Raw genomic sequence first — 26987 nt, forward strand, 5'->3', positions numbered from 1 at the left:
TAAGTAGCACCCTCGTTAAGTAAGGCAGTTGAATCGTCTTTGAAGTGGAATTCACGTTGACACCCTGTAATAGTTTAGGGTTGTTTTGGGGAGGTGTCTTGGGGCGCCTGCGCAGTAGAAAAGTCTAGTTGGTTTCAGCGGACTTTGTTGAGATAGACAGTGTAGAGTGCAAATACACGAATCTCGATACTACATATTGGCGACGAGGCAAAGAACGAAACATGACATCGATGATCGGGAAAGTGGGGCCCTTTGATGGAACTCAAGATGAATGGAAACACTACGTCGAACGACTAGGGTTTTACTTTACGGCGAACAAGGTGACTGACAAAGACCAACGGAAGGCAGTGTTGTTGAGCGTATGTGGCGCTCAAACGTACAAACTCATCCGCAACCTTCTCGCGCCGCAGACACCGAATGCAGTCGAATATGACGACATCGTCAAGAGAGTCCAAGATCACGTGAGACCAAAGCCTTCTGTTATTCTACAACGGTTTAGATTTAACAGTTTTAAGAGGAAAGAAGGTGAGTCTGTGGCGGATTTCGTGACGGAATTGCGTCGATTATCGACAGACTGCCTTTGGGGATACTCTCTCAGACATGCTAAGAGTCAGACTGGTGTGTGGGATAAATTAAGAGAAGATTCAGAGGAGACTCTTGCAAGAAGTCAACTTGACATTTGAGGACGCCCTACGGATTGCCCGAGCGATGGAAACAGCTGCAAAAAATTCGCTAGAAATGCAACAAGGTGGTCTTACATCAACAGCAACTCAAGCACCAGTGGCAGCACATCAGACATCAAGTAGGAGGGACCATACACCAGAAAAGAATAAGTGTTCTCGTTGTTTGGGTTGGCGTCTTCCCAAGCCATGCCGTTTCCAGACAGCAGAGTGTAGGAAGTGCAAGTAGCGGGGCCATATTGCGAGAGCGTGCCGAAGTCAGTCAAATCAACAAGGAGAATCAAAGGCAGCCCACCAAATAAGCCAAGAAGAGGATTTCCAGGAATCAGAAAAAATGTTAGAGACGGCAATGAACGCTGTACACATAGTGGGGTGTGGCAATGAAGTGAAGCCACTCAAGGTAGAAGTTGTGATTAATCAGCAGAAAGTGGACATGGAGATAGACACTGGGGCAGCGATAGCTCTGGTGAATGAAGCTACTTTCAAGGCATTATGATCTAAACGGAAGGCCCCCGGTTTGCGTAGGCTACAAGTACAATTACGGACATATTCAGGGAAATCTCTAACTTTGGTTGGTGAAACAGATGTGAAAGTGAGATATGGACAGGAAGTGGCTTCTCTGCCATTGATCATTGTCAAAGGCAAGGGTCCAAATTTGTTTGGTAGAAACTGGATGCAGAACCTAAAACTGAAATAGGAAGAGATATTTCATCTCCATATCAATGGTAGAACATCACACGAGGAAGGAAGGCTTCAACATAAGGAGTTCATCACCAAATACCAGGAAGTATTCAAGGAGAAAATGGGACTACTGGAGGGAGCAACAGCATCGATAGCAGTGAGAGCAGATACCGCACCTCGGTTTTTCAAGCCTAGACCTGTACCATATGCGTACAAAAAGCTAGTCGAACAGGAGTTGAGACGGTTGGAGCGTGACGAAATTATAGAAGCCGTTCGATTCTCTGATTGGGCTGCTCCAGTAGTACCGGTTCTAAAAAGAGGACGGTTCAATCAGGATATGCGGTAACTTTAGGTTGACGATTAACCAGGCTGCTCCTTGTGAGAAATACCCATTGCCAAAGATCAATGATATATTTGCCTCTTTAGCTGAAGGTCAGTTGTTCACCAAGTTAGATCTGAGCCAAGCTTATCAGCAGGTGGCGCTGGATGAGACGTCGCAGAAGTACGCAGTCATAAATACTCACTTGGGGATGTTCAAGTACAAACGCCTACCTTTTGGGGTGGCCTTGGGTCCAACCATTTTTCAAAGGGTAATGGACACTCTCCTTCAGGATATTCCCATGACAGTGGTCTATTTAGACGATATTCTAGTGACAGGACGTTGTCTGGAGGAACACGTGCAGAACCTAGAAATGGTACTACAACGCCTTGCCAACTCGGGATTGCGACTAAAGTCGGCTAAATGCGCGTTTTTGCAGAAAGAAATCAGTTACTTAGGCCGTACTATCAACAGTCAGGGGCTAGCACTAGACAAGAAGAAAGTGATGGCTATTCAAGCTGCACCTGAACCCAAAAATGTTACGGAATTGCGATCCTTCTTGGGTATGATTAATTACTATGGCTGGTTTTTACCGAAGCTGGCTTCGAGGCTGGCTCCACTGTATCACCTTTTGCGCCAGAACGTACGCTGGTAGTGGAAAGATGAGCATAAGGAAGCGTTCAGACGAGCGAAGGAGGCTCTCCAGTCTAGTCAAGTGATGATATATTTTGACCCAAGGAAGGAATTTGAAGTCATCGTAGCGTGATGCCTCACCGTACGGGGTAGGAGCTGTGCTTTCACACAGGCTAAGCGACGGTACCGAGCGACCAATCGCTTTCGCATCTAGGAGCTTGGCTGAGGCAGAAAGGAGATATGCGCAGATAGAACGCGAAGCACTCGCATTGCTGTTCGGTGTGAAGAAGTTCCACCAATACTTGAGTGGAAGAGCATTTACAATCCTTACCGATCACAAGCCGTCGGTCTCGTTGTTAGGAGAGAATAAGGGCGTGCCGTTGATGGCATCAGGTCACATGCAGCGTTGGGCAATAATGTTGTCTGGCTATCAGTATAAACTACGTTATCGACCAGGGACGACAAATGCCAACTCCGATGCACTCAGTCGGTTACCTTTGCCTGTTAAACCAGAAGTGACAGAGAATCCTAGTGAATCGGTGATATCACTGCACATCTTGAAAATGACTCCTGCCAGACCGATACCAACTGTACAACTTCGGCAATTTACAGACAGAGATGGACAACTGACAACTGTCAGGCATTATGTGTTGAGTGGATGGCCGAGAGAAGTAAACTCCGAGCTTCGACATTACTGGAATCGCCGGCACGAGCTAAGTGTCTTGGGTGGTTGTGTACTGTGGGGGTCACGAGTCATTATACCTCAGGAGGCGTGGCTGAGGGTGTTGGAGGAATTACATGTGGCTCACCCGGGTGTATCTAGAATGAAAAGCCAAGCAAGAAGCTACACTTGGTGGCCGGGATTAGATGCTGATATAGAAGATAGCAAAATCTTGCGGGACATGCCAAGAACATCAGCGATCACCTCCAAAAGCGCCTCTTCACCCTTGGGCACAGCCAGAACGTGCGTGGTCGAGATTACATATCGACTTTGCTGGGCCATTCTTGGGTCGGTGGTTCGTTATACTGTCAGATGCGTACCCTAAATGGTTGGAAGTAAAACCACTGAGTTCCCCCGCAACTGGACCTACCATTCGGATGCTACAGTCTATTTTTGCGACCCACGGACTACCTGAAATCATGGTAAGTGATAATGGCTCGGCCTTTACCAGTCAAGAATTTGGAAACTTCATGAAGAGCAAGGGAATTGTACATATTGCAACTGCACCTTACCACCCGTCCTCTAATGGGCTGGCTCAGAGGGCGGTTCAAACATTCAAGGCAGCCATGAAGCGAATGAAAAACAAACAGTGAACACTGGAAACGAAGCTGGATGAATTTCTTTTTCGGAACAGAATCACACCACACGTGACAACAGGGGAGGCGCCAGCTGTGATTCTGATGGGACGGAGACCAAGAAGCTGCCTGGACTTACCACATCCGGACCTGGAAAGAAAGACAAGGGAAGCACAAGAGCATCAAAGGAAGGATCATGACAAATCTTGCAGTTACCAGAATCTGGAGACGGGGCAAACAGTGTTTATGCGTAACTTCGGCAGGGGCCAGGATTGGTTAACAGGCGTGGTTGAGAGTCAGACGGAACCCTTATCTTTCAGAGTGAGGTTAGAGGACGGACGGTTAGTCAAGCGACACATGGATCACGTTCGACAGAGAACGACCGAGACTAAAAGTCCAGAGGGACAAGCAATGATGAAGGACAGTCCCAGCATTGGGGTAGACCAACAGCAAGGAGAAGAAAGCACAAGATTATCAACAGCAACGAACGCTCCAGATGTCACCAAACATCAGCAAATAGAACAAGCAGAGACCGAGGCTGATCAGCAATTGGAAATAAAAGCTGCCGACGTTCCGCCTGTCCTCCGGCGTTCCGCCTGTCCTCCGGCGTTCCGCACGGATTTCGAGACCTCCAGAAAGACTGGATCTGTAGGGTAGTAATGTGGGAACTTAGAAAATTTAGTGGGAAGGGGTGTAGTAGTTTAGGGTTGTTTTGGGGAGGTGTCTTGGGGCGCCTGCGCAGTAGAAGAGTCTAGTTGGTTTTGGCGGACTTTGTTGAGTTAGGCAGTGTAGAGTGCAAATACACGAGTCTCGATACTACACACCCATTCTGTAGTTTCTCTCGTTAACTAACTTTGGACAGACAGTTAACATCTGTGTCCAAAGACAGTTAGCATCTGTGTCCAACTTTTTGTTTACAGTCAGAGCAAGGGAGCTTGCAGGCTTTAGCCATTTGGGTGCATCATTTTGCTTTTTGCAAATGTCGGATACTTTGACGTCATAAGTGAATTCTTGGCCATTATTCAACTTTGACGAGTTCATACAAACCATGATAATTAATAGAGATTCTGTAAATTTGAGCATACGGCAAAACCAATAATAATTTAAATACATTATCTTTAACTGCATCATTGTTGCTGTTTGCTTCCTTTCCGTTACCCTCGACGGACATTAATTCAGTTTTTACATTGTAGTCATATGTAGAGTTAACTATAATCAGACATGGTTTGACTAATAGGTGACTTACATTTATTAATTCCAGCACTGATATTGTTTGACAAAGTGATTTTAATTACCATAACATCCTTTACATTGAAAACTTTGACACTGCTGAGAAGAAGAATCGTAAAAACATCTAGTCCTATTTTGAAAATTGCATTTTCCAGCATCAAACGGCAGTTTACAGACGTCAGCTAAAGTGGGGATGGCACTACATCTGGGATTGCAATCAGTATATATAGTGCAAGATCTATCTTTCTATATAGCTATACTTCTTATCTATTGTGTTTTACTCAAAATCGTTTGGGATAAAATAGCTTAGCTGAGATAGAAGAAAAGTACGACTTTTGATCTACCATTTGACAGTACCTTGAAGGTTTGTCTAGTCATATAGTTAGAGGTCGTACCTGATTTTGTGATCCTTGATTTGGGCGGCTGTTTTGTAGAGGATACCGTTAATTAACAGTAAAGGACGATACTAAATTTAAGTTACGATTCACTTTCCCTGTTTCCCGGACTATCTGGTGACAATTTGACGGTGCTCATTTCCGGAAGTTTTGTTCTAAGTAATTTTAATCATTAATTAATGCCTAACAAATAATTTAGAGTTATATCTACTAGGATAACGTTCGTCCTTGTTCCTGTAACGTGTGATAAAGAGTGAGAAGACATCGACAGTGCTTTCCTATATGAACGGTGTACCATCAAGAAGAGGATTTGCGGATCACCGGCAAGGGCGGATACAGGATGGGGCACCAGGGGCACGTACTACCCCGGCAGTGCAATACTTTCTAGACTGGAGCTAACTGTCATCGGTGTGAAGTTTGACAAGTTTAATTTGTTGTACCTCTCTACAAGTCGAACTATCTTGTTTCGTGGAACGGAAACTCTTAATTAATTATATTTTCTTGCGCGACAACACCAATGTCTCCACTTCCTCACGTGCGTATGAGAGGTATCAGTTCCATGTTCGTATGACCCGAAATCCGAAGGTCTGGGAATTTTCACACACTGCACACAATAATGACCTATTGTTGGACAGTACTCAATTTGTATACAATATTTTCCCGGGTAACGAGTCGACTGTGGGTTGTCGGGTCTCTTTGCGCGGCTGTCGGTTTGAGGGATTGCGGCTACACTTTGATCTCCACAGTCCCATTGCTGAGATGTTAGGCTACTGCACAAATAGATTCGTTTTGTGTCTGTGCTTTGGTAGCTCTACACGAGAGAGGCCATCCAAAACTAGAGGTATTTGTCCGGTGTAGTAGGACATCCGTCTCGGGGAAATCTGTCTCGGCCGAGGCACATTTCCCCAGGATATCTGTCTCGGCTCGCCAGATTTGCTAGGAAATCTGGCACTACACTGGGGTATCTGTCTCGGCCGAGGCGCTAGGAAATCTGCAGTACCACGCAGGAACTAGATCATTGTGTGTCTCGCTCATGCAGACGCATGTGCAATTGTTTGATATTCTGAATGACGGGGATCGCCATGGAAGAGCAAAGTGTACGAGCGGGTCGTTTTCTACCTTGAAAACGGTTCTTATTATGCTACAGGTAGGCTGGCGAAGAGCAAGTGCTGTCTCGCCGTCTCTACGTCCGTCCGTGTGGTTGCCGATCCTCCTAACGTCATGTTGGTGATCTAGGTCTCTCGGAAAGCGAGAAGAATGGTGTCCGTAAGAAATCCAAACTGTTCCAGCTAGAGGAAGGGCTTCTCTACTTCCAAGACAAGAAACAATCGACACGCAGACAAGTTATCATGCAAAGACTTATATTAGCAGTCAAAGTAGTAGACTGCTATGCTCATCTTCATAATCGCAGGATCTAGCCTTGTCACCAGACTTTCTCGAGCTAGTCTTGTGAATCAATCTTGCAATGAGTTTTGCTTTCGCTTTACGACTTGATCTACCGAAGTTGTTATTAATTAATGTAATTTTCGAGAATTTCTTGTTTGTGTTTTTTTCTGTCCGCGCATCTAAATATATAATTCAAAAGACCAAAAAGACCACGCGACGAGTTTGTGACGTCATTGGTCCCATTTTGCTGTATTACGCACCCTCCACTTCTGAAGCTAGGCTACAGCCCTGTACGTACAATGCCCTATATTTCATACTTAGACAATTGCGTTGGAGCAAGATCTCGCGTCCGAATCTAGACGGTATCCGAAACTAGACACGGTACACTCTATATGTGTCGCACGTACGATCACGTCACGCGCTTGTTAGGACGTTCATCACCAGCGTTACTCACGAATCACAAACAATCTCGTAGAAAGAACACAAAAATGAAATTCACACATCTCTAGCCATTGATCAATAGGCATCCACTGACGGTAGACTCGTACCCAGTCCTCTCCTCGCGAGCGCTCCACGTGTTTTAGCTAACTAGCTAGGCTAGCAAAAAGCATGTGCTCTAGGACACGTGGAGCGCGCGCAATTGGGAACAAAAAGCACGTGCTAAAACACGTGGAGCGCGCAGGACGAGTGTACACTGACGGCACAACCGAACCAATGCTTCCTGACGCGCCGACATTCTGGTCAAAGAAACGCACAACAGACATCCAAGTTCTCGCACTTCGAACAAGTTCCTGGTTTACCGTAGCAGATAAATTGAGTTTAAAAACCCGCTCAAGTCGTTCGAGTCGTTCGCACAGACGCTCGCAGACGACCTTGATACAATATCCGGGTTACAGTTCGGTTTAAACATCCGGGAAGACGTCACTCCGTTGAAAACAGCGCATCCAGGAAAGTTGATTTCAAAATTCAACGTGAGTTGTTAGCGCACGTTATCTGCCACAGCTTTGCTCCAGACGCCGAAAGAAACGCGCCCGTGCATTGTTCGATGCATTGCACAGTTTTTAAGACTCCGAGAAAACGTTACAGTGCCACTACTTGGATTCATCGCCGTTTTCGCTGCCGGTTTGAGATCACGTGTGAGCAACGTCCGTTTCGCGGAAGAGACGTGTCACTAGCTAGACAGGTCTACGCATACTCGGGGGCGTGCTAGGTATGTTTCCAGGTTGTCCGGAAACCCCCAAGAGGTGGGCGGAGCCTATAAAGTACACGTGCTATACACGACACTTGTCAACTGCAATGAATTCGAAGCGCCAGTTGACGCTAGCAAGCTTTGTAACAAGGAAATCCAAGTTGTCTGCATCTACTGGTGACATTGTAGAATCAGGTGAGCCTCTTAAGAAATCAAAGAATGCGTTGAGTCGAGGTGAAGTGGTGACTGAAAGCGGAAGGGACAGTCAAAGTTTGTCCTCTGACAGAAACGACTTGGGACGATACATTGACCAAGAAATAAGTCGTCTATCGGAGGATGAGAATTATCAGTTGATCAAGGCGATTTTCAGGCCTATCGCTGACTACGAGTTCCTAGTCAAGAAGAGTACGGGAAAAATCGATCATTCCAACCGTCGTGGCTTCAAAGATTTGAATGGCTAACCTATTCCAAGTCAACGAATGGCGGGTTTTGTGTCTCCTGTGTACTTTTTGCAAAAGGAGACCGTACAGCTCTTGGACAGCTGGTGAACAGTTCAATGACGAATTTCACTCGAGCGAAGAAGACCCTGGATGAACATCGGCTTCAGGAGACCCACGTGGTGGCTACAGAGAGTATGGCAGCGTTTATGAGACAAACGGAAAAAGGTGAACTGTCAGTTGGAAAACTACTGTTGAGTGAAGTAAGATCAAATGTTCAGAAAATTGCACCATTCTGAAGTCAATCGTGAACACCCTTATCCTGTGTGGCAAGCAAAACATTGCACTGAGAGGACATGGGGATGCTGGCAGGGGAGGTAATCAGGGAAACTTCCATGCTTTACTGAGATTCCGTCTTGACGCAGGTGACACCACTTTAGAATCCCATTTTAAGACTGCAGGCAGAAATGCCCAGTACACTTCGCCAACTATCCAGAGCGACCTACCTGTATGTATTGGGGAGTGGATTAGAAATCGAATTGTAGACGAAGTTTTGGAGTCAAAGTTTTTCTTTGTTTGTGCCGATGAAGTTGCAGATATGACCAACAGAGAGCAAATGGCCCTTATTGTGAGATTTGTTGACAAGCAAGGACACATTCGAGAGGAATTCTTAGATTTTATACATTGCGATGAAGGTACTACAGGCAGGGCTCTTTCTGGTAAAATCATATCAAGCCTGCAAGACAATGGACTAGACATGAATTACCTCCGTGGTCAGGGCTATGACGGAGCGGGAAATATGGCAGGCATCCGTGAAGGGGCTGCAGCTCATATTACTGCCATATATTCAAAGGCTTTATACTGCCACGGCACAGCTCATGTTCTCAATCTATGTGTTGTTGCAGCTTGCAAAATCCAAGCTGTAAACAAGATGATGCCCACAATGAAAGAAATCAATTTGTTCTTCTCTCACTCACCTAAGAGGCAGCAAGAAATAGAATGTTACATTGCCAAATGGAAGATACTGGATCAAACAGGAGAAAGCTGGTGGACTGGTGCCGAACACGGTGGGTTGCGCGAATTGAAGCATTTGAAACCTTTGACTGGCTGTTTCCAGCAGTTGTGAACACGTTGGAAGAAGTCAGTCAGGGTATTAGAAATGGCTGGAATAAGGATTCAGCTGTGCAAGCAGAGGGACTGCTGGATAACATTATAAAATTTGAATTCATAATAGCATTTGTGGTAGTGAAGAAGACGCTTGGCTATGTGAAAGGCCTCACTCTGTCACTGCAACAGCGAGCATCTGATATTTGCAAAGCGTACAGTGAGATTAATAATGTAAGGACTTGCCTTTTGCAGGTACGAGAAAGTATTGATCTTGTCCCTTTAGCATGGTACAAAACAGCTGTCAGTATTGGAAAGGCAGTAGGTGCATCTGACCCTGCTATCCCTCGACGTTGCCAGAAACAGAAGAACAGAGACAATGTACCTGGTGAGTCTCCTGAGGTTTATTTCTGCAGGTCAATAGCGGTACCACTTCTTGATGTACTAATTAATCATCTAGAAGTCCGTTTTGGAGTCACTCAGACCGAGGTTTTGGAAGACTTTAGGAGAATTCTGCTAAGCTCTGTGATCAAGTTTAGCAACGACACGAGGCTGGCTACCCCTGAGGATGTGAGTTTCACCACCAACTGGATTGACGATCTGTTTCTTGGAAGATCTCCCTTCACCTACCGATTTGCCACAAGAAATACACAATTGGACAAACAGGTGGAGGAGACATGAAGCCCTTTACCAGACAACCCAGCAGATGCTCTCCATTATGCTCACACAACGTTGTATCCGAACATCAACTGTCTTCTTCGAATATTCTGCACGTTGCCTGTGACTACCTCTGAGTGTGAAAGGACTGTATCAGTGCTTAGACGTCTCAAAACATACCTCAAGTCCACCACCATGAGACCGGACAGGTTGAGCAGTCTTGCTCTTGTTCACATAAATTACTCAATGGTAATTGATGTTAATGAAGTCATTGACATGTTTGCTCGTAAACATCCAAGGAGGATGATGTTGAGGAATATTATAGCATAATGACTTTGACTTTAGCAAAGATTGCCACAATTGTTTTGAGCTAATAGATATCAATATTATTGGCCACTGATATTAATTGGAAACCCCCAAAGAAAATCCGGCTTACGCCCTTGATATTACTAGCAAACTTGATAGGATAACTAAAAAAAGTAAATGCCTGGTTAGCATTGTGTTAATTAAAGCTAATAACTGTGAGACTCGTTTAGCGTAATGTTATTAATTAAACGAATTGACTCGTTGCTCCGCTTTTTCTCTGCTCCCTCTCACCCGCCCTACCTGCTCCTCACGTGCAAAAGCGAGGCTCTACATGCGCGCACGAAGTTAGAAATTCCAAGGCGGCTTTGCAGCGATGTCTGGCTATGATGAGGACATTTATGAAAATCCATTCTTTCAAGCGCTCAACAACAAGCACGCGTCTCTGTACGAGCAAGCTGCAATACAACGTTGGATGGTGAGGTCTCATTAGGAGCTACGCTTCTACTTTGACTTGAATGAAAATTGTATTTTTGCCTGTTGATTTCGTTTTAGATATTGATACCTCGCATTGGCTCAGCTGGTCGTTTGTCTTTAAACAAGAGTGATTTCGAGACTCACGTCGTTCATCCCATCGATAGATTGGATGATGTAGCAAGCGTCAAGACTGTGGTGAACGATGGAGCTGCAAAAACCACTGACACTGAAAGAGTCTTTGTTACCATGAATAAGAAGGTGAACTAACTGTTTACTCAAGTACAGACGATATCAATGATGTTGTTTTGAGTAATTAACTTAACTAGTAAATGAAGCTGTGTTTACACCGTCGCTTCAGGGCTACGAGCGTATTTATTTGTGTATATTTGCGTGTTTGTGTGTGTGGTGTGTGTGTGTGTGTGTGTGTGTGTGTGTGTGTGTGTGTGTGTGTGTGTGTGTGTGTGTGTGTGTGTGTGTGTGTGTGTGTGTGTGTGTGTGTGTGTGTGTGTGTGTGTGTGTGTGTGTGTGTGTGTGTGTGTGTGTGTGTGTGTGTGTGTGTGTGTGTGTGTGTGTGTGTGTGTCTGTGTGTGTGTGTGTGTGTGTGTGTGTGTGTGTGTGTGTGTGTGTGTGTCTGTGTGTGTGTGTGTGTGTGTGTGTGTGTGTGTCTGTGTGTGTCTGTGTGTGTCTGTGTGTGTGTGTTCGTGTGTGTGTGTGTGTGTGTGTGTGTGTGTCTGTGTGTGTGTTCATGTGTGTCTGCTGTGTGTGTTCATGTGTGTGTGTGTGTGTGTGTGTGTGTGTGTGTGTGTGTGTGTGTGTGTGTGTTTGTGTGTGTGTGAGTGTGTATTTATTGTAAATATCAATGTATATTTATTAAATTTTGTTTATTTATTGTTATTATCATTAATTAATCATTAGCTTAATTGTTGCTAGAATGTAAACGGTGATTCTTTGAAAACACATGGGTTTATCAATGTGATTAAAGATAATTAACTAAATACCATCAATGTCTCACACTACTTCGAATTCACACAGCTACGCAACTCTTGCACGGAGCGATCTTGTTATCTACGTGATGTCTCAATTATGCATGTATAGCGCTCTTGCATCACTGAAAGTTAATAAATTAATTAACTATTGAGATGGACATCATTAGCATACTTTTATTGAATCGTCGCCATCTTTCGTTCCTCTATTTCGTTGTAGCTAGAGATCGATGTACGTCTCCTAGCTGCATGGAAAATACTATGAAGCGACATGCATGTGTACAGCTAGCGACCGGATCCAGAAGAAAGCAGCGTCAATGTTTCCTACGAATCTTTCTTGACGACGTCGATTGTTCATCTTCAGTCCTACTTAGAACATATTGCTCTCTGAACATCGCGGATGACATGCTGGTGGTGCACATGCAACGGTGCTTAGCTAGATGCATGGTCCCATGGGACCTTCGCTTGACTTCTTGAAGAACGATGAATTCGCTTGTTTTGCGATTCTTTTGTAAGAAGTAACAAACGCATACAACTATTACCTGAACTTTACTCTGCGCTTCTTGGTTTGTTGACAGTTAGACCGTAAAATGGAGGTTTACGACATCTTGGCTTTTCTGTCATAATGCGTGGGATTGTTACGTCACCCATTGTTGGTGTACCAAAGGACGGTTGATTGGTCAACAAATTCCCGAGAATGATTCACGCTGACAAGCTAGAGTTACGTCACCTAAGTTTGGCGTCCCAAAATGATTGCTGATTCGCTCGACAAACTTTCCAAGCGTGACACACGCTTACGAACAAACAAACATAGGTACATAGCGACATACCAACAGACAGACCGGAAGTCACTTCAACCCGTTTAGAGTGAGCTTCTCGCGAAGCAGTCTACCACTTATTGTGGTGTCCTTCTTTTATGCTCGTAGCTTAATTAATCAATTAGCTTAGTCAAAGTAAGAAAGAAATGCAGACAGTCATTTAGTGTAATGCAACGTGGACATTCTTTGTCTTTGTCTAACACATGCAATTGCTTAGATGCACGCAGCAGATGATCTATTTTACAAATGTAATGACGTTACTCTAGTAAGAACAAACAGTCGATGGACAGACAACTGGGTGTACATATTAAAAATTAAAGACCAAGAGCTCTTGTGTTTAGTTGTGTCAAGTTATGTTTTGCCTTCCGAGGCACTTCCTTAAGTCTAGTTTACAATATGATGCTGACGACGCTTGCAGCGCTCGCGAGAAGACGCCGAGTAGGTGTCAAAATGCTAACGCTGGAGCTGTACCATTTACAATATCATTCGATGAGCGTCAGCAATGAGCCACTACGCGCGTGCTCATCATGATCGCCTACCATGAATACAAAGTCTGTGATTTGGTTTTCATTTCCTGAGTTTTCTCCTTCGTCAAGTTGTCGTGGACACTCTTCCACATTATTTGGCAGCCTGCAGCTGGGAGCCCGGTTTTCAATACGTTTTTCTAAGCGTTTTCTTGCGCCTTGTATCTCTAGTGACTTGATCTGCGGCAGCTTGCGGCAAGCAGCTGTACCTACCCGTATACATTTTCGGTAGGCTTCTCTTCCAAAGTTTACTTCCGGTTATTTCACTCCCGGATCTGATCTCTGATTTGTTGACAAAAGGCACGTGCTTCCGATAGACATTATAGCACTTCCGGTTTGGACGCTAGAGTTGAACTTGAATCAACTCTAGCGTCAGCGACGCTGATGACGCTCATGACTCGTCGTGTGAGTGTTTACAATATGATGCCTGCCTGAATGTCGTTGCTAGCGTTGTTGCCAGCATCCTTACTAGTGTCGCAAGCGTCGCCAACGTCATATTGCAAACCTAGCTTTACCCTCACTCTTTCACATTAAATTGTCTAGACACAGATGCAAGGACGCAAGTTGACGCAAGAAACTAGGATCAAATAGTATCTCTGCGTCCAAGCTAGACCAGATGCAACTTTGGTGTATTGATATTAATGACAACAACAGCATTATAAAGTCCTTATATAGTTATAGGTTACCATGTTTGAGATCATATTCATTACTGCACATAACCAGCATACGTGTGCTACAGCACAACACAGTGATGACACAGACACAAGACAAATGATGCAAGAAATGGATAGAAGACGTAAAATCATTACTAAAAATGCAAAACACTTTAATGTAAACCCAGCCTTATGATCTGGGAGAGTTGTTAAAATGAAATTTAGTGCTGATATGTGAAATCTGTGTCATGACAGACAGTAGGACAGTTAGAATAGTGCTGATAAAGAAAATATAGGTATCGACAGACAGACAAAGGAAATGCATTGCAGCCTAAGGGGTCATCCATAATTGTCGACGTTTACTCAAGCGTATAAAGCGTAGGCTAGGGGGAGGGGGGTAAGAGTAGTTGTACACTTTTGGGGCACAGTATAAAATGTCAATTCTTTTGGTCCAGAAGTAGATAGGAAGTGATACTGAAGTTAGGATATTGCATTTACGCATACCCATGTTGTATTTACATTTGTAATTATCCACTGCAAGTGTATGGCACGTATAGCACGGGCTGAGTATTTATCGCATGGGTTTGAGTGTACATAGTGTGGGACGGTAGGTAATCTGCGGTAGGTACGTACTAACAGACCTGTCTCAGAGACCTTGCGCTGTTTATATAACGGTGATGAACAGGTACCAGCAGTCTGTGAACGCTTTTGTCTTTGCCAGCCCATTTCTGTTTTATGAGGAAGCTGTGCAGAAAGCACAACGACAATGGAAGACTGCTGGCCTATGATGAAATGTACATATCAATCTTCCAAAGGGCTTCTAATTTTTTAAATTATTTTAGTTCCATGTACATTAGCAATAGCTTCACGTGTCCAACATTTTTATGTAACTGTACGCTTGGGGAGGGGAGAGGGTATGCAGAAAAGAGTACAGTTTGTATGCTTGAGTAAATGTCAACAACTATGGATGACCCCTTAATGCATTTTTCAACTGTAACTGAATTAGCATGATAATGCAGCTTGGTGAGATGTCACTCTTTTAACTAGCACATGTTACCTGAATAAGATAATTCGATCAGACGCCACCAGAGTGTGTGAGGCTGAAATAATTTTTGTGGTAAGGAAGTCAGACATGTATTAGTAGTGGTGCCTAGAAATGAGAAGTTACAATTAAGGCCAGACCAGCTAAATTTTTGATTCTCATGTATTTGGACATGAAACCTGGACCGAGCGATTGAAATAGAAATAAACAACTACTGATTGTGTGACCTTTTGAGCATTTGCAGTTTTCATTGAACTGCATACAAATGTGATAAAAATGGGCACTAAAAAACAAAATGCTGATGCCAAGCAGGATGTGGAAACAGTCGCTGGACCACATTCACTGTTTACTCTTGCAGAGTCTGATACATATCCGTAGGATGTATATACTACCAGTTATTTACAGCAACGATAATATCATTGCGCATACACACTTTGAAATTTTATTTATATTTTGGTCAAGCTCAAAACTGGACCGGTGAATTTAAGTATCAAGAAATTTAATTGGTCTGGCCTAACGTTGAGCAAATGTTTGTGTGGAGAACATCTGATGGTCTGATTCTGAGGAGATGCATCATGTGACACAACATGCATATTTCTGATACCGATAGAGGTAGTGATGGTAGTCATTGTCAATGTGGAGTGTGGTAGATTCTACTGTAGGTATCAAGAGAGTGTGGACAGCTTGTTGTTAAATAATTGATGAACTATAACTGTTCAGCAACTACTGAACATCACTTACTAAGAATGGTTAGGCACCGGTTGTAGTGCTCATGAGGGAAACATAATTTTGTTGGAATCTAAAACTCAATGTACCTTATTACAATTACAGTCGTGTGTGACTTATCCGACCCCCTTGAGATTGGACCCCCTTGTTGAATAAGTGAAAATGTTGGATAACTGAAGCTGTTATGAACTCAACTATTGTTCATATTTTACGGCATATTTCCCACATTAGCTATACTGAAAGTAGACGTAGAATGAATTAGAATACAACGAGTAGAAATGCTTGAACTCACTCTCAAACTTGTTTCAAGAAACAACTGACATGCACGTGGATGTACATGTATGTCACATGTACACGTACTCAGCTGACCAGCCACGGTGATCAAGTGACACAAGTTGACCTGTCGGTTAACCGGCATGTCGGATAAGTAACACGCGACTGTAATTGTTTTTTTATTTTAATTAGAGCTTTTTCTACTATAAGCACTTTAGGCTCTTGGGTGAGAACAATGGGATGGCTGCATGTTGCTTTAGATTTAATCAAATTGTGGAAAGAAAATTTTGTGGTTTAAGATTCTAAAAAGGAAACATCTGTTTTACTTACAGAAAAGTCATTTAAGTGTTAATTGGACCACTTAACGGCTTTCTTTCTGTTTAGACAGACAATTTATATGTGCAACAACCTTTGTTAGAGATCATTTGGAGGGTTAGAAGATGTGTTCTTGTTAGCTGCGTAGTCGGAGGCATATTTGAATTTCTTTTCTATGAGAAGAGCCAATTTGCACACACAGTTAAATGGTCATATATATAACCTCAAAAAGGGAACTTAATAAAGCCATGTAGCCAACAACCCATTGGAATGTAATAGCGTTGTTCTGAAAGGGTTGAAATTGGTCTATGTGCAGAGTTTCATGTTGGTTAAGCTAGAAGTTTGGCATTTTAGGGCTTCACACACACACATACATGCACGTGCACACACACACACACACACACACACACACATGTGACTCACCACATGTGCACCCACAGAATGCTTGTTGTATGTACAGAGAGAGATAGACATGGATTGACATACCAATGGCAGCCAGCTAGCCAAAAGATTGCATGACATACTCAGTCTTGTCACATAGGCATCGTGATTTCACATATACTAAACTTGAGGCATTTCTCTTTAAATAATTGTTGCACATGTTATCGGAGGCATCTAGTGCTGTTTTAGGGGCAGGATTATTAAACGTGACATGAACCAATGATTTTGTGAGTAACTTTGCTAAGTAGTCCATTTGTATACAAGCAAGAGGTGTTTTTAATTAAATGATGCTTATAGGATATCAAAATAGTTGCAATATGTTGTGATTGAGTTTTGTTATTACTTTTGTGGACAGGTTGACTGACAAACATGCAGAGAGACAAAAAAGAGAAATTTAACGAATCAATAGTGTGTTTCATAAATTTTATTTTCTTGTTATTAGGAACTGAACATTGTAGGTGATGAAATTACAACGGGGAGTGGATTTCGAGAACGGAGAGTTGTAAGTAAAGCATTGAGAGTTAATGATATTTATCACGTTTGATCTCTTCGAATCAAAATCATTAATTAGGCAGTGTGACCTAGCCAGTGTATGTGTTTTGGTGGAATTTGGTAACCATTGGTGTATGAGGTCACTAGTAGACATGCATGGCTGTATGTCAATTTTTACAAGGTGATTTATTTAATGTATGAGAATGTTTTTAGGTCCAGCAATTTGAGAATTTTTCTGCCAGTTTTATTCTACCACTCAAAGAGTTTTATGCTGTTTAGGTGAAGGTCTTATTTGAAGAGACTTTCTTTAATTTGAGTGATGAGAGTTTCAAAGTGTTGTGTATTGAGCAGCCGCTAGAAGGAGGTACAGTAGATATATTGGATGCAAAATGCATATGTAAGTTACGTTTCTTCTTGTAGCTGTTGTTGATGACTTGGCGATACCATCACTTGAGACTCTTAGAGATTGTGTGCGTTTCTTGTTTGCTGATTCAGGTTTGAAGTCTACCGTGTTTTACTAGATTGATGTGTTAAAATAAGTTTTCACTTTATTATTTGAACACAAAATAGGTACATGTATTAATGTATTCTAACGTGTTATCATAAACAAGTAATATAGTCAAAAGTGTTATAGACAATTTATGGAAGAAACTCGCACTATTGAACTGTTCATAACATTATTGTCTGGTTGCTATTGCTAGGTAACAAAAGGATTCAAAGAACAGTGGATGAGATTCTTGACAATGCGCGTGCATCGATTAAGTTCTTTCATGGACAGTCAATAAGACACCCTTTGGTATGAGAGAACGTGAATTGGTTATGTTAGGACAAGGAACTTGGTGGTTAACTAAAACTGTTGAATTGAAGCTTGTGTAGAGTTTAACTGGTACATACTATATGACAAACATCACCGATGCTTGCATGTTGCATTTTGAGTAGAAAGAAAGAATACTTGTTGTATGGCATTGTTTGTTAATTAAGTATTGTATTGCATCTGAGAAAATGAAGTTTTGGTACAGATACCATATAGTGATGAATTGTTTGTTATTGATTTCTTACTTGATGACATGTTACATTTTGTTATATAGGATGCCACTACAGCAGTGTTCGCACGGGTTATGCAGATTGTTCTAAAGGACAGTACTCTGGTAAACAGCTTTATTCTAACCGCAGTGAGTTGATAGCAACGTGGACTGTTTACAGAAAAAGCCTGCAATTAGAAACAAAGCATTTATGACCAATGTGAAAATATCAATGGAGGTATCTGGAATGATTGATAGATTGATTGATATATTTCTTTCATATCAATAAGATACAGCATTTTTAGTGCGTTCTGTTTGAAGTACATTTTACTAATGCACATACTTAGGGCTGCCACTTCTATGTATTTTTTTGTATTCTATATAAAACGGCACTGCTCAGCCCGTAATAAGTACGTAGGATTCTTTATGCAAATTTACTAGTGAAATTCCGTGGACTTGGAATAACAAATCTACTAAACTCTGTGGCTAACGGCATTCTGTTGAGTTGATTTATGTGTGGATACTATATTATAGCACATCACATGTTGTATGTATAGATGTTCTCCAGTATCACTTCTGAAATATTATCGGGAGACAACACGTGTTGTTTCTATTGAGTTAACTGTATCACGTAGGTTTGCAAGATGTCTGAAAAATGAAAAGTAGGCGTGGTTTTAGAGTGGGTGTGGCTATTGTAGCCACAGGGAGCCTATGCATTTTTCCAGAAAATGCATTTGGATGTTAAGGTAATTGCAGCATGGCATACAAAATCTGGAGTTTCACGAAACAACACTAGCGCTGTCTTTGTGTATTGTTTGCATTGTTTGTTATCTGTTTTACTTATGTTAATGTTTACGAATTGAGTTGAAATTGAACAACTTTTGTTGGAATGATAGCAATAATAGTGACCGTGTAGATCAAATTTTGTGCACTCTTGTAATTTGGTAAATGTCGTAGTGATTGAATTGTTTTTAACTGTGAGTACAGCATTTAAAAGCTGATTTGTAGATGTGATATGATGGACTCATTAAAGCGCTGTTACTGTAAGCAAACGTACAACATTGCTAGTATCATCAGGAACTAATGACATGATTGCATAGTTTCATGTAGCCAGACCTTTTACTCTAGAGTCATAGCTATAGATAATAGCAATACTGTATACTTAATTATTACTACAGCACTAACTCAAAATTGTTTTAATGATAATTTTGGTGATTTTTAGCTTCAGCTATGCATGCAGGTGTTGGACAAGTCATACCTGTCAATCCTCAAAAACTCGGGTGATGGGGACAGTTTTATGCTAGAGATCCTCGGAGACCCAAAGATTTACTTCACTCCAACTTCCAAATGCATTCTTGCTTTTAGCTAGCAAAGTAGTTGCAAGACGAACAAGACGTGCTTTTGTCGAGCATGCACTTTGGGTTGCATAGTATGTTGTTTGGGTCATTGAAGAAAATGCTAGTTGGTTCCCAGAATGCAATTGTAGTAGTGCAAGTGGAATGTACTAAATGTCGAACTTCTTGACCTACGGTTACGTTTGTTCAGGATTCAAATCATGTCAACACTAGCTGGAAGTTGACTTTCCCGGGAGATGTGTATGGCTTTGTGGGCAAGCAGCACTTGATTCCAAATTGTAGGAGACTCTTGCATGTTTCGGGAAACTTGACAACTGTGACAAGTTTTCCACCAGTATTATCAAGACAAGAATATGTGCAACTATGAATATGTAGTGTAGTGATATTGGTTGGTTGCTAGTATTTTGACTTGACTGAGGAATTGGTTTTAGCTGAGATGTTGTGTATCACTCGAGAGTGGAGTTATTAAAACTGAATAGGTGTGCCACTTTGTAGTTATGGCATATTATTGGCTTTGGAATTAAATAAGTTATTAGTTAGAAATCCAAAGCTGCAGTAGTGTTGTCACTCAGTGTGTTTGTTTATGGAGCTTAGTTATGCTGTCACAACATTATCTATGCTAAAGAAACAGAAACTTTGAATAAAATATACGTTGTATAATGCAATTTTTATGTTTGTCAATTAAATTGTGCTGGCTGATGTTAGCTGTAAGATTCCAGATTGAATTTTTTGTACAGTGTTGTTGCTTTGCAGACTTACGTGATGGCAAGACTTCATAGCAAGATTTTTAATGGCGTCTGTTCTCTCGTCTCATCTGACGTATGTTAAGAAATTAGATGTTTTAACTTGTTGTGATCCACTATTCTTGTAGGATTCAGCAGTCAATAAAACTACTCGAAATTTGCTTGATTTGCAGCTTCGAGAACTGGGAGTTCGAGTTGAAGCGTTGTATTATTTGTCAATTTTAAAACTATGTTTGATGCCACTGATATTCATGAGTCTTGTGTTTTGTAGCCCTAACTTATCAGCTGCTCGTGAAATGCTATCCCAACTGAACAAGGTAGGAACACATAATGTATGTGGTTGAGTGTGGTATGCATTTACTAGTATGTGATCATTACCTTTTGGAGAAGGGATATTAGAGTCTTTAGTCGTAGCTTGACAGGAATGTCTCAGAGAGGCATACATTTGTAGGTTATTATAGTTGATATTGCATTACGCTGCATTAATGAGGTTGCATGTATCGTGTACATGCCGAAGCTTACACGTGGCGTACACACTATTTTGAGTGAAAACGTTGTGTAAGCTATGAGTTTGCATTAAGTCTGACCTTGTAGTACCGGGTGTAAGTTTGTGGAAACGAATGTAAGTGCGTGGAGACAGAGTGTGAATGTGGTATCGCATGCGTGTAAACGGTGGTATACATGCATTGCGTAGATGGTGACAAGGCAGTACCATGGTATTGCAGCACAAGTAAGCATGCTTACATGTAATGTACATCCATGGTTGAAACATAGTGTTAGCAATTGGTATGTCGATTATTGATTTCATCTGCTACAGGTATGTATGTATGCATGCACAGTATGTACAGTCTATTGTATTGACTCTATCAAAAACAAAAATGTTTATTGTGTGTGTCTGCACACCAGTTTGTTTGCTTGGCTATTCTTATCAGCATTTGTTAATTCATGAAAATTGCTTGTAGTTTGAGACACCATTAGAAAAGCTGTGCTGCTTGAAGAGAACAGTAGTTGCCATCTCGTCACCTAGTAGTGGTCAGACACAGAGTGAGACGTTGCATAGTTGATTTCATAAACATGTCGTGATAGACACTATTGTACTGTACATGTAGTGGTAACAGCCGATGACCTCTTGCCTATGCTGGTGTTTCTTGTTGTCAAGTCGGAAATACCCAACTGGTTGACATTGTAGTGCAATTCATACGATGTGCTGCACGTAAACGCTGGTTATACATTACAGGTTGGGTAACCTCATATACATGCACAATTTTAGCTTGGCTGGTTCACTAAGTGAAGAGTTTCGGTGAACCGTAATATGAATATCTGCCAGGAATGTTACGTTGTATGCTCGTGGTGTATGTGTATAGGTATATATTGTCATCATTTGAGGCTGCTGTGCAGCACATCAAGGAGGGTCACCTCAGTAATCGGCAATTCTCTGTCAGACAGGTTTGTAAGGTTTTGTTATTGGTTGTTATATGTTTATCGACCGTATGTTTGTAGAGAATTCTCGACAGTCCTACTAAAGCACCGAGTGCTGTGCCATGGCAATCGCTTGATAACCCAGATGGTGTCAATGGTTTCTCGGCTGTTGATCGTTTGTTTAGTGTCAGTCATGTTGTTTTATCAGCTGTGGTGCACTGCATGATGCTTGTATCTTTTTGCTAGTTGGTTGCTCGCAATGCTGTACAGGACGTGGCAGCTATGCTAGCTGTCTCTACGTTGCAATCACAGGATAACATTACTGCTCAGCTTTGTCATCCGCTTTGCTCTTGTGACAAATGCGAGAAGCTTGTAGCCAGGTATTTCTTATGGTACCAGTGGCTTTGTGTCACAAATCTATTTAATTAAGTTTTTGGAATGATTTAATATTCTGGATGAAAGGGAGTTGTCATGAAACATGTCACGTATTATATGCAAGCATAACAACAGTCAGCACGTTTTAAGTTTATTTTTGTGAGTTAAGCTGGCTCATAATGGCTGTGGCTACATGGGTGTCAGTGGTATTTGTAAATAGACATGTTGGTATATTGTAGACTTCTACCCAGTCCTCTCCTTACATGTGCTCCACATATTTTAGCACATGCTTTTTCTCTTCGCTAGTGGAACAAAAAGCACGTGCTAAAACACGTGGAGTGCGCATGAGGAAAGTACTGGGTACAAGTCTAGGTATATTTCTGGTTACACCAAGACAGTAAAACATGATCGGTAGTCAGACCCTTCCCGCCACATCATACGTCCGGAAGTATGACGTGGTGGGGAAGGGTCTGGCTATGCAAGACTAGACATACATTGCGTATACTTTATTTCTTTATCTTTAGCTTATGAATTTTAATCATAGAAATTGAGGAAAGAAAAGAAATTTGAACAGCAGGCATATGAAGTGGCTAGCAACAGTGATTAACTAATAATACCGGTAGACAAACAGGTGGAACAGACGTGGACCACAAATTGTCAAGATTTCAATGTCAATTGCACTAATAACTAAGTTCAAATAGAAGTTATGTCTGTAAGGCTGAAGGTAACATCTGTATTGTGAAGACAACCCTAATTAACAACTTCACTGAGATGAACTCGTCTACATTTACTATTGATATTTAAGATTGCTACAAAATAGGCACTTGCAATTGTTTGCAGTTAATTACTTTAAAATTCTGTGCTGGATAATTGCAGCGTCTACTAGAAAGCAAGACCAATGTAGATTGCCTTTAGGACGGGTTTGATATAGCACATCTGGATGTCTACCCAGATTTTGATTTTGAGTAAAATAACAGCTTATTTGCATGCTGTGTTGGTTTGCAAAATACCAATATAGTTGACTAAAGTGAAGTTATGATCTCTGCATTGCAAGTGTGAAGTCCTGTCTCATGTCCATGGATTGCTGCTGTGTTGTCATCTACTAATGTCACATTCAATTGCACATTATCTTCTGGCAAGTGTTCCAGCTAGGATTTGAATTTGGGTGGGGAAGGGTTTACCAAGGAGGGCACTTTGTATTAAACGTGGGTCAGGCTCTACCGAGTCGTGCAAATTGTTTTTGCCAGCTTATATGAAATTGAGTTTATATTGTAATTAAAGTTGGCATCAGCATCAAACTCACAATTACAAAACATCACAGTTGTGTGTCTGCGTTCGTCTTCTTCCGTGCTCGTGAACAGTCAAGGTCTTCCAGTCTTCCATTTCTCACTAAACCATATTTTTGGCCTTAATGTGGACTGGTGGCTGTTTCTCCAGTGTCTTAGTATGTATATACTAAAACATACTTGTAGTATGGATTCTCATAGTGAAGATGCCTAGATATATTTGGGCAGGATGCTGGAGGATACCCAACATTTGGGCAGGGAGTGGGTAAGGTGAGGCAGGGCGCTGACGTTGCACCCTGCTCAAATAGCGTAGCAGGAACACTGTCTGGCATGGGCAATGGACATGTGCACAGAAGTCTTCTGCAATTCTACTTTAACTTAAAGTTAAGGTGGTGTCTTTTCTATTTAATGCGATAGCTTAAGAGATGTAGATGCTGAACTAGAAAGATACCTTGAATGCGTTTCTAACAATTGGTACACTTACAGAACCCGCAATGACCTTAATGCAGTGACTGTTTTCTCACGTGACGATCGAGGATGCACATCATTGCATGTTGCTGCACAAGAAGGTTATCATGTGCTGCCAACAGCGTAAGTTCCGTGTTACTCTGAACTCTATTGTTTGGCAGGTTATACGGAAGTAATGACTTTATTGATTGAACGCCAAGCACAGGTGAATGCTGCAGACTTCCACGGCAGCACCCCACTTCATGTTGCGTGTTTGAGAGGAAACCAAAAAGCCGCGGTACATATTAACAAAACTAGTGATGTCATGTACAAATTCAGCATTTCTTTGTTTGCTCATTGCATTAGATTCTTTTGATAGACAGGTCAGCAAGTGTAAATGTCATCACAAACGATGGCAATTTACCACTCCACCTGTGTTGCATGAATGGGCATGAAGAAGTCAACAGCATCATGTCATTATTGTGTATTATTCGTGCAAATTTTGTGTTTGTGTTTGTACATGTAGTGTGCCAAAGTATTCTTCTTCCATGCAAAGCAAAGTGTAGACGTAAGTCTTCCTAACGAGCATGGAGACACGGCATTACACAATGCTGCCAAGTGGGGCTATGGTATGGTCTAATGGTATCAAATGAGTAACCGATGTATTAATGTCTACGTTTTTGTTTATTCAGTGGGTATTGTACAGTTGCTTCTTGACAACGGAGCATCTCCTCAGGCACTAAACAGACGAAAGGAGACGCCTTTCCAATGTTCTCACAGCCCAGATGTAAAGTACTTGCGTTCAATTTTGATATTAGAATTTGTAGAGAAAGTTGTGTCGTGAACATGTTCGTGTCCGTAGGTGTTGCAGCTGCTGCAAGAGGCAGACACACATGATGACTACGTCCATTGTGACCAGGTTGCTGTTGTTTATTGGAGCTCATTCGCTGTCACTGAACCATCTGTTGTAGGAGATTCCTATCGGTATTAATGTTCTTCGCATCAACAAAAAGGGTAGTTCTCAGCATAGAAAGACCCAGGCAAGCAGGCAACATATACAAAGCAACCTGGGCAGCTCACTCGGTAAGAAGAGCACAGTGACTGTCGGTGAACTCAGTCCACATGAATTAGAAGTAATTGCTGGCACAGGCTTGTTGTAAAGAATTAACTAGCTGAAAAATATTGCTGCATTTTCAGGTTCAAAGACTCATCCAGGCATGCACTGATGGAGACATTCAAATGGTATGTTTCAGATAGTTGGGTTCAGTGTACTACGTTGCTATTTCAGGTTGCATCTTTACTTTTTTAATATTAACTGTAGGTTCAATTCAAGCTGGGTTGGGTTGAAGATGAAGTTCAGGATGCAAAGAATGCATCGCATCTCTGTCATCCACTATGCCAATGCAATTCTTGTATAAAAATTAAGGAGGTTGGTCAGCTGTGATGCTTAACGCCAAAGAGTATGTACAGTTGTGGCCAGACTTGTGCTTATTGTAGCAAATTAACCAGCACGTTGTGCTGTCCATGGATGAATGTGACCTAGAGGGTAGGACCGTTCTTCACGTTGCGTCGATCTGCGGTCACAGAAACATTGTTCTGTTATTGCTGAAACGAGGCGCTGCTGTTAACCCCAAGAACAAGCTGAAACAAACTCCGTTGCACCTTGCTTGTCAATACAATCACCAAGATGTGAGACCTTTACTGTGGTCACCTTGCTGCCCAATGTTGTTCATTTGGTTAGGACTTTGTAAATGCTGTTGGTGTGTTTGATTGTCTCTAGATTGTAATGTTGCTGATTGAGTATGGTGCCCGTGTGAGCGCTAGAGATGAGAGAGGAAACACTCCACTACATTTCTGTTGCAGCAATGGTCATGATGCATCAGCCGCAATTCTTCTCTTTGTATGGATACTTACATTACTACGTGATGAACTGCCAGATTGATGGTGTTGTTGTCTAGCACGACGCTCCTGTCAATGCAGCTAATAATCATGGCAACACTCCACTACATAATGCTGCAAGGTATAGTCGTCATGTAGTTTGATTATGTTGAAATTATATTCAAACACGTGATTCAAGATGGGGTCATCCGACATTGGTCAGCACTCTCCTTCATCACGGGGCAGTCATTAGCTTGAAGAACAGTGATCATCTTACACCATCTCAGTTAACACAGGTATGCTTTCAGTATAACAACAGGCATTTAGTCAGACATATGCTGTTTTGTAAATATACTGTATTATGTATTTTCCATTGAAAATATTTCCTTCCATGGTGAAATAGATGGTATACTAGGAGCTGTTGTGAAATTTGTGCACTAGAATGATGATGTAATCGACCTGTTGGATCGAGCTCACCGTGGTGAAATCAAAATTGGTGTATATGCTCGCCGTGTCAGCCATGCATTGGACATCAAAGAGCAACACACTTTATCACCATCACAATCAGACCAACGCCTGCGGGCAGCAAGTGTGGGTAAGTGGATACCGCATTTTGTTGCTATGTTCATACATCACTAACTGTTTACTAGAATCCCCCTTGTCAAGATCGTTTCCTGGGCTAGCAGTGAGCAGTTCTCCAGTTGCCGGCACTTCAGCTTCTGCAACTGTTGATGACATTGTCCTTACTGGTCAACACCGTCGGTCTCCTGCAGATTCTCTTGAACGGTTTGTAACTGTACATTGTTGTAAGCCCCTTAAGATGTCAGGCTATCATGATCATTGCACTGTTGCAGCAATGGAAGGAGAGGAAGGTCTACTGTAAATGTCCGGCAGACTCCCAGTTACGACCAGGTCAAGAATCAGAGATTGGAAAGATCTCCCAAGAAGACTTTATAAGCCGTCCAATTAAATCCCACCTGTATAGTTATTTCTAACATTGTTTGAGTTTGATACAACAGGTACTGCTTTATGTTGACCTTTGCGTCAATCTATCAACCTACTAGTAGAGTTCTTATTTTCTGAGGGAAAAATTTACATTATCTTTAAGACTGAGTCTTACGTGGTGTAGACTGGTTCATCGTCTCAGTGTTTCTACACGCATCCCTGACATGGTGAAACACTGTGATAAATGTTGCTATAGCCTCGAGCTCCCTAGGATAACCACCACCTTGGCATGGATAGTCAGAAAATGACCCAGTAGAGGCTGACAGCAGCAGAGTGTTTCATTGAATTTGGTTTTGTCAGCTTTGCCATATACAAAGTAACAACTAAACATATGCATCTCTCCCAGATGACCTTTTACTTCCCTGTACAGTCCACTTACCCTTATAACTATATTTCTGTTTCA

At 42.0% G+C, this 26987-nt stretch overlaps 4 protein-coding genes across 4 annotated transcripts; all 4 read left to right on the forward strand.

Moving 5' to 3' along the window:
* The first annotated feature begins 1014 nt into the window (after positions 1-1014).
* LOC134178519 (uncharacterized protein K02A2.6-like) lies at positions 1015-3359 on the forward strand. The gene is made up of 4 exons (XM_062645392.1): positions 1015-1167; positions 1378-1659; positions 1730-2331; positions 2486-3359. The coding sequence occupies exons 1-4, from the start codon at positions 1015-1017 to the stop codon at positions 3357-3359; spliced, it is 1911 nt and encodes a 636-aa protein (XP_062501376.1).
* Positions 3014-4693, forward strand: LOC134178959 (uncharacterized). The gene has a single exon (XM_062645870.1). It carries the CDS (start codon positions 3715-3717, stop codon positions 4264-4266), a length of 552 nt encoding a protein of 183 aa, XP_062501854.1. The 5' UTR covers positions 3014-3714; the 3' UTR covers positions 4267-4693.
* A 3223-nt stretch (positions 4694-7916) lies between these two features.
* On the forward strand, positions 7917-10031 carry LOC134178520 (52 kDa repressor of the inhibitor of the protein kinase-like). Its single transcript, XM_062645394.1, has 4 exons — positions 7917-8214; positions 8328-8509; positions 8581-9313; positions 9367-10031. Exons 1-4 carry the CDS (start codon positions 7917-7919, stop codon positions 10029-10031), a joined length of 1878 nt encoding a protein of 625 aa, XP_062501378.1.
* A 641-nt stretch (positions 10032-10672) lies between these two features.
* LOC134178921 (ankyrin repeat domain-containing protein 27-like) lies at positions 10673-26693 on the forward strand. Its single transcript, XM_062645836.1, has 33 exons — positions 10673-10788; positions 10866-11045; positions 17005-17064; positions 17334-17418; positions 17475-17549; positions 17756-17850; positions 18143-18202; positions 18258-18314; positions 20185-20250; positions 20303-20379; positions 20446-20491; positions 21137-21218; positions 21284-21350; positions 21412-21474; positions 21539-21620; positions 21675-21779; positions 21840-21973; positions 23741-23823; positions 23884-23999; positions 24068-24160; positions 24228-24330; positions 24394-24488; positions 24564-24620; positions 24673-24834; positions 24899-24943; positions 25023-25130; positions 25199-25390; positions 25482-25601; positions 25660-25721; positions 25779-25875; positions 26021-26174; positions 26230-26365; positions 26434-26693. Exons 1-33 carry the CDS (start codon positions 10687-10689, stop codon positions 26534-26536), a joined length of 3162 nt encoding a protein of 1053 aa, XP_062501820.1. The 5' UTR covers positions 10673-10686; the 3' UTR covers positions 26537-26693.
* The last annotated feature ends 294 nt before the right edge of the window (positions 26694-26987 follow it).

The sequence above is a fragment of the Corticium candelabrum genome, chromosome 4 (genome assembly GCF_963422355.1).
Source record: "Corticium candelabrum chromosome 4, ooCorCand1.1, whole genome shotgun sequence".
NCBI classification, from domain to species: domain Eukaryota; kingdom Metazoa; phylum Porifera; class Homoscleromorpha; order Homosclerophorida; family Plakinidae; genus Corticium; species Corticium candelabrum.